At 53.1% G+C, this 13,990-nt stretch overlaps 1 protein-coding gene across 4 annotated transcripts in view; it reads right to left on the bottom strand.

Moving 5' to 3' along the window:
- The window catches only part of AGAP3 (ArfGAP with GTPase domain, ankyrin repeat and PH domain 3), a 494,399-nt gene that overhangs the window by 259,798 nt on the left and 220,611 nt on the right, over nt 1-13,990 (bottom strand). For all 4 annotated transcript variants that reach the window (XM_069729029.1, XM_069729028.1, XM_069729027.1 and 1 more), the window contains exon 8: nt 5,848-6,003. In XM_069729029.1, coding sequence (XP_069585130.1) covers nt 5,848-6,003 — 156 coding nt within the window. The remainder of the gene's footprint in view (nt 1-5,847; nt 6,004-13,990) is intronic.

Here is a 13,990-nt window from a genome sequence, read left to right as displayed (position 1 = left end):
ACGCCCTCTGACCTAAATGTCACTGCCAGAGGATGTGGAAGACAGAGCCCGGTGGTGGAACGGGGACAGGTGAATATCGCATGGCTCACCCTCCACCTTCATACTCACCCTTCTGCCCTGCCGCGGTCTGCACGTCCCTGCTCCTCCAATGGCCTCTGGCGCGCGTCAGCAGCTTGTTCCTGTGTTCAGCAGTCACATGGTACCGCTCATTAAAGTAATGAATATGTGCTTCACCCCTATGGGAGTGGAGTCATGTCCATGTTCATTACTTTAATGAGCGGTACCACGTGACCGCTGAACAAAGGAAGCGCTGCGGGCGCCAGAGACCATCGGAGAAGCAGGGAAGTGCAGAGAGACCGCACCGGGAGCAGGTGAGTATGTGACAGCCGCCACTCCTGCCGCTCCCCCTGGGACAATGACTCGAGTATAAGCCGAGAGGGGCACTTTCAGCCCCCCCCCCCAAAATGGGCTGAAAATCTCAGCTTATACTCGAGTATATACGGTACATTTTTTTTGGTCCCGATGACACTGCATTAAAATGCAATAACAGGCGATGAAAAGATCGTTTCTGCATAAAAATGAAAATGTTATCATTAAAAAGTCAGCTCGGCACGGAGATAAAAAAGAACCTAGACATGTTTAGTGTCTATGAACTCAATGGCCTGGAGAATCAAAATGGCAGCTCAGTTTTGGCATTCAGTGAACATAGTTAAAAAGCCAAACAATAACAAGTGTGGGAGTGCACTTTTTTTGCAGTTTCACCGCACTTAGAATTTTTTCCCCTTTTTCGAGTACCTGACATGGTAAAACCAATGGTGTTGTTCAAAAGTACAACTCGTTCCGCAACAAACAAGCCCTCACATGGCCATATTGACAAAAAAAATAAAAAAGTTATGGCTCTGGAAAGAAGCCTTTATGTTCTTATTGCTCAGCAGTGGTTTTCGTCTTGGCGCTCTGCCATGCAGGCCATTTTTGCCCAGTCTCTTTCTTATGGTGGAGTCATGAATACTGACCTTAACTGAGGCAAGTGAGGCCTGCAGTTCTTTGGATGTTGTTGTGGGGTCTTTTGCAACCTGGTCTTTTGGATGAGTCAGGGCTGCGCTCTTGGGGTAATTTTGGTCGGCCGGGCACTACTGGGAAGGATAATGGCTCTCACTGTGGTTTCACTGAAGTCCCAAAGCTTTAGAAATGGCTTTATAATCTTTTCCAGACTGATAGATTTCAATTACTTGTTTCTCATTTGTTCCAGAATTTCTTTGGATTGCGGCATGACATTAGCTTTTGAGGATCTTTTGGTCTACTTCACTTTGTCAGGCAGGTCCCATGTAAGAAATTTCTTTATTGAGAACATTGGTGGCAGTAATCAGGCCTGGATGTGGCTAGGGAATGTGAATTCAGCTTCCCAACCATGTGATAAATCACAGTTAATTTAGGTTTAAATGGGGTGGGTGGGGTTGGGGGAAAACACTTTCACACAGGGCCCTGTAGGTTTAGATTTATTTTTCCATTAATAATAAAGACCTTCATTAATAAACTGCATTTTGTGTGTCACTTGTCATCTTTGTCTATTATTTACATTTGTTGGTGATCAGAAACATTCAGGTGTGACACACATGCAAAAGAATAAGATCAGGAAGAGGCAAAGACTTTTACACTGTATATCAGAATAAACGTGTCCTGCGCCTGGGCATAGGATGTGTAGTCAGGGCCAGAGAGGTGGTGTGACCTGTTCTATACCTAGGCCAGGCTCCACACTAACTGATGGGGCGGCCATTGTATCCCCTTTCTGTGCTCCTCGGGTCTCCCATGTCATATTTGTCACAAGTTCTTCTAGTGTCCTTCCTCCTAGCAGTACGTCTGTCCAGTCTTGTATGCTCATTGGGTCGTTATGTGCTCCTCTTGTACACACCTCCGCCCCAGGATTGTTGACCTAGAATGTGCCTTGGGCCCTCGTATGCCGTCCTCATGCATACCCCTGGTCCCAGGAACCTCAGATCAAATTTTTCTCTTTGGGTTCCTATATCTTCCTTGTGTCCCCTTAGTATTGCGATTCCCATATATTCTCTCATGTTGCCATATACTTTTCTACCTCTTATCCTCATAGCATCCATGTAGCCTCCTTGCTTCCCCAGCTTTCCTGTGTCTCCGCACCATAATGTCCTTTCCATCACCCAGAATCTTCCTCCTGTATCTTCCACTTATACCTGTATGCTCATGGCGTTCCCAAACCTTCCTTGTGTTATGCTATCATCATTGCTTCCCCATTTTCTTCATTATATCCCTATATCTTCATTGTGTCACCTTTTCATCCTCACTTCCATGTTTCCTTGTGACCTTGTATCAACCTTACGTCCCCATAAACTCATGCCTTAGAGTCTTACTCTAGTCCTCATATCCTCTTATTCCATCCTTGATTCCCTGTATTCCCCAGATGTCCCTGTATCGTCCTCAAGATCCGGGGTATCCTCCTGTAGTCTCTGTATTTTTCTCAGGCTCCCGTATCTTCCCAGTGTTCCCATATGCTCCTCATGTACCCGTATTCTCCTCAGGTCCCTTTACGCTCCTCAGGTCCCTGCATTTCTCTCAGGTTCCCGTATCCTCCTCAGGTCCCTGCATTTCTCTCAGGTTCCCGTATCCTCCTCAGGTCCCTGCATTTCTCTCAGGTTCCCGTATCCTCCTCAGGTCCCTGCATTTCTCTCAGGTTCCCGTATCCTCCTCAGGTCCCTGCATTTCTCTCAGGTTCCCGTATCCTCCTCAGGTCCCTGTATTTCTCTCAGGTTCCCGTATCCTCCTCCGGTCCCTGTATTTCTCTCAGGTTCCCGTATCCTCCTCCGGTCCCTGTATTTCTCTCAGGTTCCCGTATCCTCCTCAGGTCCCTGCATTTCTCTCAGGTTCCCGTATCCTCCTCAGGTCCCTGCATTTCTCTCAGGTTCCCGTATCCTCCTCAGGTCCCTGCATTTCTCTCAGGTTCCCGTATCCTCCTCAGGTCCCTGCATTTCTCTCAGGTTCCCGTATCCTCCTCAGGTCCCTGTATTTCTCTCAGGTTCCCGTATCCTCCTCCGGTCCCTGCATTTCTCTCAGGTTCCCGTATCCTCCTCAGGTCCCTGCATTTCTCTCAGGTTCCCGTATCCTCCTCAGGTCCCTGCATTTCTCTCAGGTTCCCGTATCCTCCTCAGGTCCCTGCATTTCTCTCAGGTTCCCGTATCCTCCTCAGGTCCCTGCATTTCTCTCAGGTTCCCGTATCCTCCTCAGGTCCCTGTATTTCTCTCAGGTTCCCGTATCCTCCTCAGGTCCCTGCATTTCTCTCAGGTTCCCGTATCCTCCTCAGGTCCCTGCATTTCTCTCAGGTTCCCGTATCCTCCTCAGGTCCCTCTATTTCTCTCAGGTTCCCGTATCCTCCTCAGGTCCCTGCATTTCTCTCAGGTTCCCGTATCCTCCTCAGGTCCCTGCATTTCTCTCAGGTTCCCGTATCCTCTTCAGGTCCCTGCATTTCTCTCAGGTTCCCGTATCCTCCTCAGGTCCCTGCATTTCTCTCAGGTTCCCGTATCCTCCTCAGGTCCCTGCATTTCTCTCAGGTTCCCGTATCCTCTTCAGGTCCCTGCATTTCTCTCAGGTTCCCGTATCCTCCTCAGGTCCCTGCATTTCTCTCAGGTTCCCGTATCCTCCTCAGGTCCCTGCATTTCTCTCAGGTTCCCGTATCCTCCTCAGGTCCCTGTATTTCTCTCAGGTTCCCGTATCCTCCTCCGGTCCCTGTATTTCTCTCAGGTTCCCGTATCCTCCTCAGGTCCCTGCATTTCTCTCAGGTTCCCGTATCCTCCTCAGGTCCCTGCATTTCTCTCAGGTTCCCGTATCCTCCTCAGGTCCCTGTATTTCTCTCAGGTTCCCGTATCCTCCTCAGGTCCCTGCATTTCTCTCAGGTTCCCGTATCCTCCTCAGGTCCCTGTATTTCTCTCAGGTTCCCGTATCCTCCTCAGGTCCCTCTATTTCTCTCAGGTTCCCGTATCCTCCTCAGGTCCCTGTATTTCTCTCAGGTTCCCGTCTCTTCCTCAGGTCCCTGCATTTCTCTCAGGTTCCCGTATCCTCCTCAGGTCCCTGCATTTTTCTCAGGTTCCCGTATCCTCCTCAGGTCCCTGTATTTCTCTCAGGTTCCCATATCCTCCTCAGGTCCCTGCATTTCTCTCAGGTTCCCGTATCCTCCTCAGGTCCCTGCATTTTTCCCATGTTCCCATTTAATCAGCAGGTCTCTGAGTCCTTCTCATGTTCCCGTCCCTCTTCCAGTCCCTGTATTTTTACCATGTTCCCGTATCCTCATCAGGTCCCTGTATTTTCCCATGTCCCAGTATCCTTCTCAGGTCCGCATTTTTTTCTCATGTCCCCATATCATCAGCAGGTCTCTGTATCCTTCTCATGTTCCCGTATCCTCCTCAGGTCCCTGAATCTTTCTCATGTTACCTTATCCTCCTCATGTCCCTGTATTTTTACCATGTTCCCGTACCCTCATCAGGTTCCTGTATCCTCATGTTATCGTACCCTCCTCAGGTCCCTGTATCCTCCTCAGGTCCCTGTATTTTCCCATGTTCCCGTATAATCAGCAGGTCTCTGTATCCTTCTCATGTTCCCATCCCTCCTCCGGTCCCTGTATTTTTCCCATGTTCCCGTATCCTCATCAGGTCCCTGTATGCTTCTCATATCCCTGTATCCTCCTCCTGTCCCTGTATCCCTCTCGTTCTCATATCCTCTTCAGGTGCTTGTATCCTTCTCATGTTCTCATAACCTCCTCAGGTCTCTGTATTTTTCTCATATCCCCGTATCCTCCTAATGTCCCTGTATTCTTCTCATTTTCCCAAATCCTCATCAGGTCCCTGTATCCCTCTCATTGTCATATCCTCCTCATGTTCTCAAATCCTCCTCAAGTTCTCATATCCTCCTCAAGTCCCTGTATTTTTCTCATGTCCCCGTATCCTCGTAATGTCCCTGTATTCTTCTCATATTCCCATATCCTCATCAGGTCCCTGTATTCCTGTTCTCATATCCTCATCAGGTCCCTGTACCCTCTTGTTCTCATATCCTCCTCATGTTCTCATATCCTCCTCATGTTCTCATATCCTCCTCATGTTCTCATATCCTCCTCATGTTCTCATATCCTCTTCATGTTCTCATATCCTCCTCAAGTTCTCATATCCTCCTCAGGTCCCTGGATTTTTCTCATGTCCCCGTATCCTCGTAATGTCCCTGTATTCTTCTCATATTCCCATATCCTCATCAGGTCCCTGTATTCCTGTTCTCATATCCTCATCAGGTCCCTGTACCCTCTTGTTCTCATATCCTCCTCATGTTCTCATATCCTCCTCATGTTCTCATATCCTCCTCATGTTCTCATATCCTCCTCATGTTCTCATATCCTCCTCATGTTCTCATATCCTCTTCATGTTCTCATATCCTCCTCAAGTTCTCATATCCTCCTCAGGTCCCTGGATTTTTCTCAGGTCCCTGTATCCTCCTCTGGTCCATTAATTCCCGCATGCTCTTTGTAACCTTCATTGGGTCCCTTTATGAAGCACAGTTCACCATTTTTGAGGGTTTTGTCTATACCTTCTCTTGAGTTCAGCGTTATCTACGTCTGGAGTCGAGTGTGCGTCCAGTGCGGTCACCTTTCAATCTGCAGTAAGGACCAGAGTCCCAGCACAACAGCCATCATTCTCCCAACATTTCATCAGATCATTCATCCGATTTACCTGGAGCCAGCCTCCTTCATGCTTCTGTCTTATTTCAAGGCTTGAACCTCACATATTCTGCCTGTTCAAGAAGAAGCGGATGTGATCTGCCCCATCTTTCGATTGTACTCACTGTAAAGATGTTGGAGCGACGCTTGCTTTGCTTTCGGATTGGTGTTGGTGTACTTGAGGCGGCAATGGTCTCAATGCGGAGTTCCCGTTGGCTTATACTGGGCGTGGAGGGGACAGATGAAGAATAATCACTGAATGTTCCTCCACCATTTGTGGCCTGAGCAGAAAGATCAACAAGTCACATTACAGGATTCTCATCGAAATAGAATAACAACAACATTGTCTACTACACGGCTGTGATGTCCGTACAATACACACTGCGCAGAATTATCAGGCCATCTGTCTGATGTCACTGGTGTGTTTATTCACTATATCACAAGTGAGTACACCCCTCACATTTTGGCAAGTATCTGACTACATCTTTCCATGGGGAAACACTGGAGATCTGACTCTGTGATACAAGGTGCAGTAGTCCGTGTACGGCGTGGGTAAAAGTGTAAATGTGCAGTCCTAGGGTCTTATCTGGCCATAAATGAGGAGTGAGACTGCACAATGGTGCTCTCCTGGTCAGGCTAAGTTCACACAACCATTCCACAGACCTATGAGAGAAGGTCAGAGAAGAAAGCGGAAATAAGAACCTGCGGAGGAGGCCGAGAACACGGGATCCCAAGTCATGCGGCTTATTTGTCAACGGGTTTCCAAGTGTTACAACGTCTTCTTTAGGACAAATCATGTGGTCTTACTTGGAACCCGGTCTTCTCATCCTCCTTCAATGGCAGAGCAGGTTAACCCTCTAAATATCTCAACACAGCCATTAATGTCTGAACCACTGGCAACTAAGGGGAGTACACCCATAAGAGAAAAAGGACAAATTGGGGACAAGGTGGGAATTGTTTGATATTTTGTGTGGTCACCATTATCGTCAATCACCGCCTTAACTCTCTTGGTCACAGAGGTCACTAGAGCGTCACAGGCCACCACTGGGACCCTCGTCCCTCCTCCATCACAGAGCTGGTGGATATTAGCGACTTCGCGCTCCTCCATCTTCCCACAGAGGAACCCTCACAGGTGCTCAATAAGGTTTTTGTCTGAAGACATGCTCGGCCAGTCAAGAACCTTTACCCTCAGTTTCTTTACAAAGCACCGGTGGTCTTGAAGATGTGCTTCAAGTCCTTATGTCTGAATACTGCCCTGCAGCCCAGTTTCTGGAAGGAGGGGGATCATGCACTGCTTCAGTATGTCTCAGTACATGGGGTATCCATGGATCCTTCAATAAACTGTAGCACCCCACAGCCGGCAGCACTCATAACATTCCCACCACCATGCTTGACTGTAGGCAGGACACACTTGTCTTTGTGCTCAGCACATGGTTGTCACCTCACACGCTTGACACCATCTGAACCATCTAAGGTTATCTTCGTGTCATCAGAGAACAGGACGTGGTTCCAGTAATCCATGTCCTTAGTCTTGTTGTCTTCAGCACAGCGTTTCATCTTTAGAAGAATCATCCATCTGGGACAACGAAGACCAATACAGTGATGCAGTGTGCGGCAGTGCATGGTCTGTGCACTGACAGGCGGACCCCCCACCCCTGTAACCTCTGCAGTAATGAGTATGGTCTGAGCACTGACAGGCGGACCCCCCACCCCTGTAACCTCTGCAGCAATGTGTATGGTCTGTGCACTGACAGGCGGACCCCCCACCCCTGTAACCTCTGCAGCAATGTGCATGGTCTGTGCACTGACAGGCGGACCCCCCACCCCTGTAACCTCTGCAGTAATGAGTATGGTCTGAGCACTGACAGGCGGACCCCCCACCCCTGTAACCTCTGCAGCAATGTGTATGGTCTGTGCACTGACAGGCGGACCCCCCACCCCTGTAACCTCTGCAGTAATGTGTATGGTCTGAGCACTGACAGGCGGACCCCCCACCACTGTAACCTCTGCAGCAATGTGTATGGTCTGTGCACTGACAGGCGGACCCCCACCCCTGTAACCTCTGCAGTAATGTGTATGGTCTGAGCACTGACAGGCGGACCCCCCACCCCTGTATCCTCTGCAGCAATGTGTATGGTCTGTGCACTGACAGGCGGACCCTCACCCCTGTAACCTCTGCAGCAATGTGTATGGTCTGAGCACTGACAGGCGGACCCCCCACCCCTGTAACCTCTGCAGCAATGTGTATGGTCTGTGCACTGACAGGCGGACCCCCCACCCCTGTAACCTCTGCAGTAATGTGTATGGTCTGAGCGCTGACAGGCGGACCCCCCACCCCTGTAACCTCTGCAGCAATGTGTATGGTCTGAGCACTGACAGGCGGACCCTCACCCCTGTAACCTCTGCAGCAATGTGTATGGTCTGAGCACTGACAGGCGGACCCCCACCCCTGTAACCTCTGCAGTAATGTGTATGGTCTGAGCGCTGACAGGCGGACCCCCCACCCCTGTAACCTCTGCAGCAATGTGTATGGTCTGAGCACTGACAGGCGGACCCCCCACCCCTGTAACCTCTGCAGCAATGTGTATGGTCTGAGCACTGACAGGCGGACCCCCCACCCCTGTAACCTCTGCAGCAATGTGTATGGTCTGTGCACTGACAGGCGGACCCCCCACACCTGTAACCTCTGCAGCAATGTGTATGGTCTGTGCACTGACAGGCGGACCCCCACCCCTGTAACCTCTGCAGCAATGTGTATGGACTGAGCGCTGACAGGCGGACCCCCCACCCCTGTAACCTCTGCAGTAATGTGTATGGTCTGAGCACTGACAGGCGGACCCCCCACCCCTGTAACCTCTGCAGCAATGTGTATGGTCTGAGCGCTGACAGGCGGACCCCCATCACTGTAACCTCTGCAGCAATGTGTATGGTCTGAGCGCTGACAGGCGGACCCCCCACCCCTGTAACCTCTGCAGTAATGTGTATGGTCTGAGCACTGACAGGCGGACCCCCCACCCCTGTAACCTCTGCAGCAATGTGTATGGTCTGAGCACTGACAGGCGGACCCCCACCACTGTACCCTCTGCAGCAATGTGTATGGTCTGTGCACTGACAGGCGGACCCCCCACCACTGTAACCTCTGCGGTAATGTGTATGGTCTGAGCACTGACAGGCGGACCCCCCACCCCTGTAACCTCTGCGGTAATCTGTATGGTCTGAGCGCTGACAGGCGGACCCCCCACCCCTGTAACCTCTGCAGTAATGTGTATGGTCTGTGCACTGACAGGCGGACCCCCCACCCCTGTAACCTCTGCAGTAATGTGTATGGTCTGAGCACTGACAGGCGGACCCCCCACCCCTGTAACCTCTGCGGTAATCTGTATGGTCTGAGCGCTGACAGGCGGACCCCCCACCCCTGTAACCTCTGCGGTAATCTGTATGGTCTGAGCGCTGACAGGCGGACCCCCCACCCCTGTAACCTCTGCGGTAATGTGTATGGTCTGAGCACTGACAGGCGGACCCCCCACCCCTGTAACCTCTGCGGTAATCTGTATGGTCTGAGCGCTGACAGGCGGACCCCCCACCCCTGTAACCTCTGCAGTAATGAGTATGGTCTGAGCACTGACAGGCGGACCCCCCACCCCTGTAACCTCTGCAGTAATGAGTATGGTCTGAGCACTGACAGGCGGACCCCCCACCCCTGTAACCTCTGCGGTAATGTGTATGGTCTGAGCACTGACAGGCGGACCCCCACCCCTGTAACCTCTGCAGTAATGTGTATGGTCTGAGCACTGACAGGCGGACCCCCACCCCTGTAACCTCTGGAGTAATGTGTATGGTCTGAGCACTGACAGGCGGACCCCCCACCACTGTAACCTCTGCAGTAATGTGTATGGTCTGAGCACTGACAGGCGGACCCCCATCCCTGTAACCTCTGCAGCAATGTGTATGGTCTGTGCACTGACAGGCGGACCCCCACCCCTGTAACCTCTGCAGCAATGTGTATGGACTGAGCGCTGACAGGCGGACCCCCCACCCCTGTAACCTCTGCAGTAATGTGTATGGTCTGAGCACTGACAGGCGGACCCCCCACCCCTGTAACCTCTGCAGCAATGTGTATGGTCTGAGCGCTGACAGGCGGACCCCCATCACTGTAACCTCTGCAGCAATGTGTATGGTCTGAGCGCTGACAGGCGGACCCCCCACTCCTGTAACCTCTGCAGTAATGTGTATGGTCTGAGCACTGACAGGCGGACCCCCCACCCCTGTAACCTCTGCAGCAATGTGTATGGTCTGAGCACTGACAGGCGGACCCCCCACCACTGTACCCTCTGCAGCAATGTGTATGGTCTGTGCACTGACAGGCGGACCCCCCACCACTGTAACCTCTGCGGTAATGTGTATGGTCTGAGCACTGACAGGCGGACCCCCCACCCCTGTAACCTCTGCGGTAATCTGTATGGTCTGAGCACTGACAGGCGGACCCCCCACCACTGTAACCTCTGCAGCAATGTGTATGGTCTGTGCACTGACAGGCGGACCCCCCACCACTGTAACCTCTGCGGTAATGTGTATGGTCTGAGCACTGACAGGCGGACCCCCCACCCCTGTAACCTCTGCGGTAATCTGTATGGTCTGAGCACTGACAGGCGGACCCCCCACCACTGTACCCTCTGCAGCAATGTGTATGGTCTGTGCACTGACAGGCGGACCCCCCACCACTGTAACCTCTGCGGTAATGTGTATGGTCTGAGCACTGACAGGCGGACCCCCCACCCCTGTAACCTCTGCGGTAATCTGTATGGTCTGAGCGCTGACAGGCGGACCCCCCACCCCTGTAACCTCTGCGGTAATGTGTATGGTCTGAGCACTGACAGGCGGACCCCCCACCCCTGTACCCTCTGCAGTAATGTGTATGGTCTGAGCACTGACAGGCGGACCCCCCACCACTGTAACCTCTGCAGTAATGTGTATGGTCTGAGCACAGACAGGCGGACCCCGCACCCCTGTAACCTCAGCAGTAATGTGTATGGTCTGAGCACTGATAGGCGGACCCCCCACCCCTGTAACCTCTGCAGTAATGAGTATGGTCTGAGCGCTGACAGGCGGACCCCCCACCCCTGTAACCTCTGCAGTAATGAGTATGGTCTGAGCACTGACAGGCGGACCCCCCACCCCTGTAACCTCTGCGGTAATGTGTATGGTCTGAGCACTGACAGGCGGACCCCCACCCCTGTAACCTCTGCAGTAATGTGTATGGTCTGAGCACTGACAGGCGGACCCCCACCCCTGTAACCTCTGGAGTAATGTGTATGGTCTGAGCACTGACAGGCGGACCCCCACCCCTGTAACCTCTGGAGTAATGTGTATGGTCTGAGCACTGACAGGCGGACCCCCCACCACTGTAACCTCTGCAGTAATGTGTATGGTCTGAGCACTGACAGGCGGACCCCCACCCCTGTAACCTCTGGAGTAATGTGTATGGTCTGAGCACTGACAGGCGGACCCCCCACCACTGTAACCTCTGCAGCAATGTGTATGGTCTGTGCACTGACAGGCGGACCCCCCACCTCTGTAACCTCAGCAGTAATGTGTATGGTCTGAGCACTGACAGGCGGACCCCCACCCCTGTAACCTCTGCAGCAATGAGTATGGTCTGAGCACTGACAGGCGGACCCCCCACCACTGTAACCTCTGCAGCAATGTGTATGGTCTGAGCACTGACAGGCGGACCCCCCACCACTGTAACCTCTGCAGTAATGTGTATGGTCTGAGCACTGACAGGCGGACCCCCCACCACTGTAACCTCTGCAGCAATGTGTATGGTCTGAGCACTGACAGGCGGACCCCCCACCCCTGTAACCTCTGCCGCAATGTGTATGGTCTGTGCACTGACAGGCGGACCCCCCACCCCTGTAACCTCTGCAGTAATGTGTATGGTCTGAGCACTGACAGGCGGACCCCCCACCACTGTAACCTCAGCAGTAATGTGTATGGTCTGAGCACTGACAGGCAGACCCCCCACCACTGTAACCTCTGCAGCAATGTGTATGGTCTGAGCACTGACAGGCGGACCCCCCACCCCTGTAACCTCTGCAGCAATGTGTATGGTCTGTGCACTGACAGGCGGACCCCCCACCCCTGTAACCTCTGCAGTAATGTGTATGGTCTGAGCACTGACAGGCGGACCCCCCACCCCTGTAACCTCTGCAGTAATGTGTATGGTCTGAGCACTGACAGGCGGACCCCCCACCCCTGTAACCTCTGCAGCAATGTGTATGGTCTGTGCACTGACAGGCGGACCCCCCACCCCTGTAACCTCTGCAGCAATGTGTATGGTCTGTGCACTGACAGGCGGACCCCCCACCCCTGTATCCTCTGCAGTAATGAGTATGGTCTGAGCGCTGACAGGCGGACCCCCCACCCCTGTAACCTGTGCAGTAATGTGTATGGTCTGAGCGCTGACAGGCGGACCCCCCACCCCTGTAACCTCTGCAGTAATGTGTATGGTCTGAGCACTGACAGGCGGACCCCCACCCCTGTAACCTCTGCAGTAATGTGTATGGTCTGAGCACTGACAGGCGGACCCCCCACCCCTGTAACCTCTGCAGCAATGTGTATGGTCTGTGCACTGACAGGCGGACCCCCCACCCCTGTAACCTCTGCAGTAATGTGTATGGTCTGAGCACTGACAGGCGGACCCCCCACCCCTGTAACCTCTGCAGCAATGTGTATGGTCTGTGCACTGACAGGCGGACCCCCCACCACTGTAACCTCTGCAGCAATGTGTATGGACTGAGCGCTGACAGGCGGACCCCCCACCCCTGTAACCTCTGCAGCAATGTGTATGGTCTGTGCACTGACAGGCGGACCCCCCACCACTGTACCCTCTGCAGCAATGTGTATGGTCTGAGCACTGACAGGCGGACCCCCCACCCCTGTAACCTCTGCAGCAATGTGTATGGTCTGTGCACTGACAGGCGGACCCCCACCACTGTAACCTCTGCAGTAATGTGTATGGTCTGAGCGCTGACAGGCGGACCCCCCACCACTGTACCCTCTGCAGCAATGTGTATGGTCTGTGCACTGACAGGCGGACCCCCCACCACTGTAACCTCTGCAGTAATGTGTATGGTCTGAGCACTGACAGGCGGACCCCCCACCCCTGTAACCTCTGCAGCAATGTGTATGGTCTGTGCACTGACAGGCGGACCCCCCACCACTGTAACCTCTGCAGCAATGTGTATGGTCTGAGCGCTGACAGGCGGACCCCCCACCCCTGTAACCTCTGCAGCAATGTGTATGGTCTGAGCACTGACAGGCGGACCCCCCACCCCTGTAACCTCTGCAGCAATGTGTATGGTCTGTGCACTGACAGGCGGACCCCCCACCACTGTAACCTCTGCAGCAATGTGTATGGTCTGAGCACTGACAGGCGGACCCCCCACCCCTGTAACCTCTGCAGTAATGTGTATGGTCTGAGCTCTGACAGGCGGACCCCCCACCCCTGTAACCTCTGCAGTAATGTGTATGGTCTGAGCACTGACAGGCGGACCCCCACCCCTGTAACCTCTGCAGCAATGTGTATGGTCTGAGCACTGACAGGCGGACCCCCACCCCTGTAACCTCTGGAGTAATGTGTATGGTCTGAGCACTGACAGGCGGACCCCCCACCACTGTAACCTCTGCAGTAATGTGTATGGTCTGAGCACTGACAGGCGGACCCCCCACCACTGTATCCTCTGGAGTAATGTGTATGGTCTGTGCACTGACAGGCGGACCCCCCACCACTGTATCCTCTGCAGCAATGTGTATGGTCTGAGCACTGACAGGCGGACCCCCCACCCCTGTAACCTCTGCAGTAATGTGTATGGTCTGAGCACTGACAGGCGGACCCCCCACCACTGTATCCTCTGCAGCAATGTGTATGGTCTGTGCACTGACAGGCGGACCCCCCACCACTGTAACCTCTGCAGCAATGTGTATGGTCTGAGCGCTGACAGGCGGACCCCCCACCCCTGTAACCTCTGCAGCAATGTGTATGGTCTGAGCACTGACAGGCGGACCCCCCACCCCTGTAACCTCTGCAGTAATGTGTATGGTCTGAGCACAGACAGGCGGACCCCGCACCCCTGTAACCTCAGCAGTAATGTGTATGGTCTGAGCACTGATAGGCGGACCCCCCACCCCTGTAACCTCTGCAGTAATGTGTATGGTCTGAGCACTCACAGGCGGACCCCCACCACTGTACCCTCTGCAGCAATGTGT

Source organism: Ranitomeya imitator, chromosome 6 (genome assembly GCF_032444005.1).
Source record: "Ranitomeya imitator isolate aRanImi1 chromosome 6, aRanImi1.pri, whole genome shotgun sequence".
Taxonomy (NCBI): domain Eukaryota; kingdom Metazoa; phylum Chordata; class Amphibia; order Anura; family Dendrobatidae; genus Ranitomeya; species Ranitomeya imitator.
Note: the sequence above shows the minus strand (reverse complement) of the source record. Positions and strands in the feature narration are given on the sequence as shown.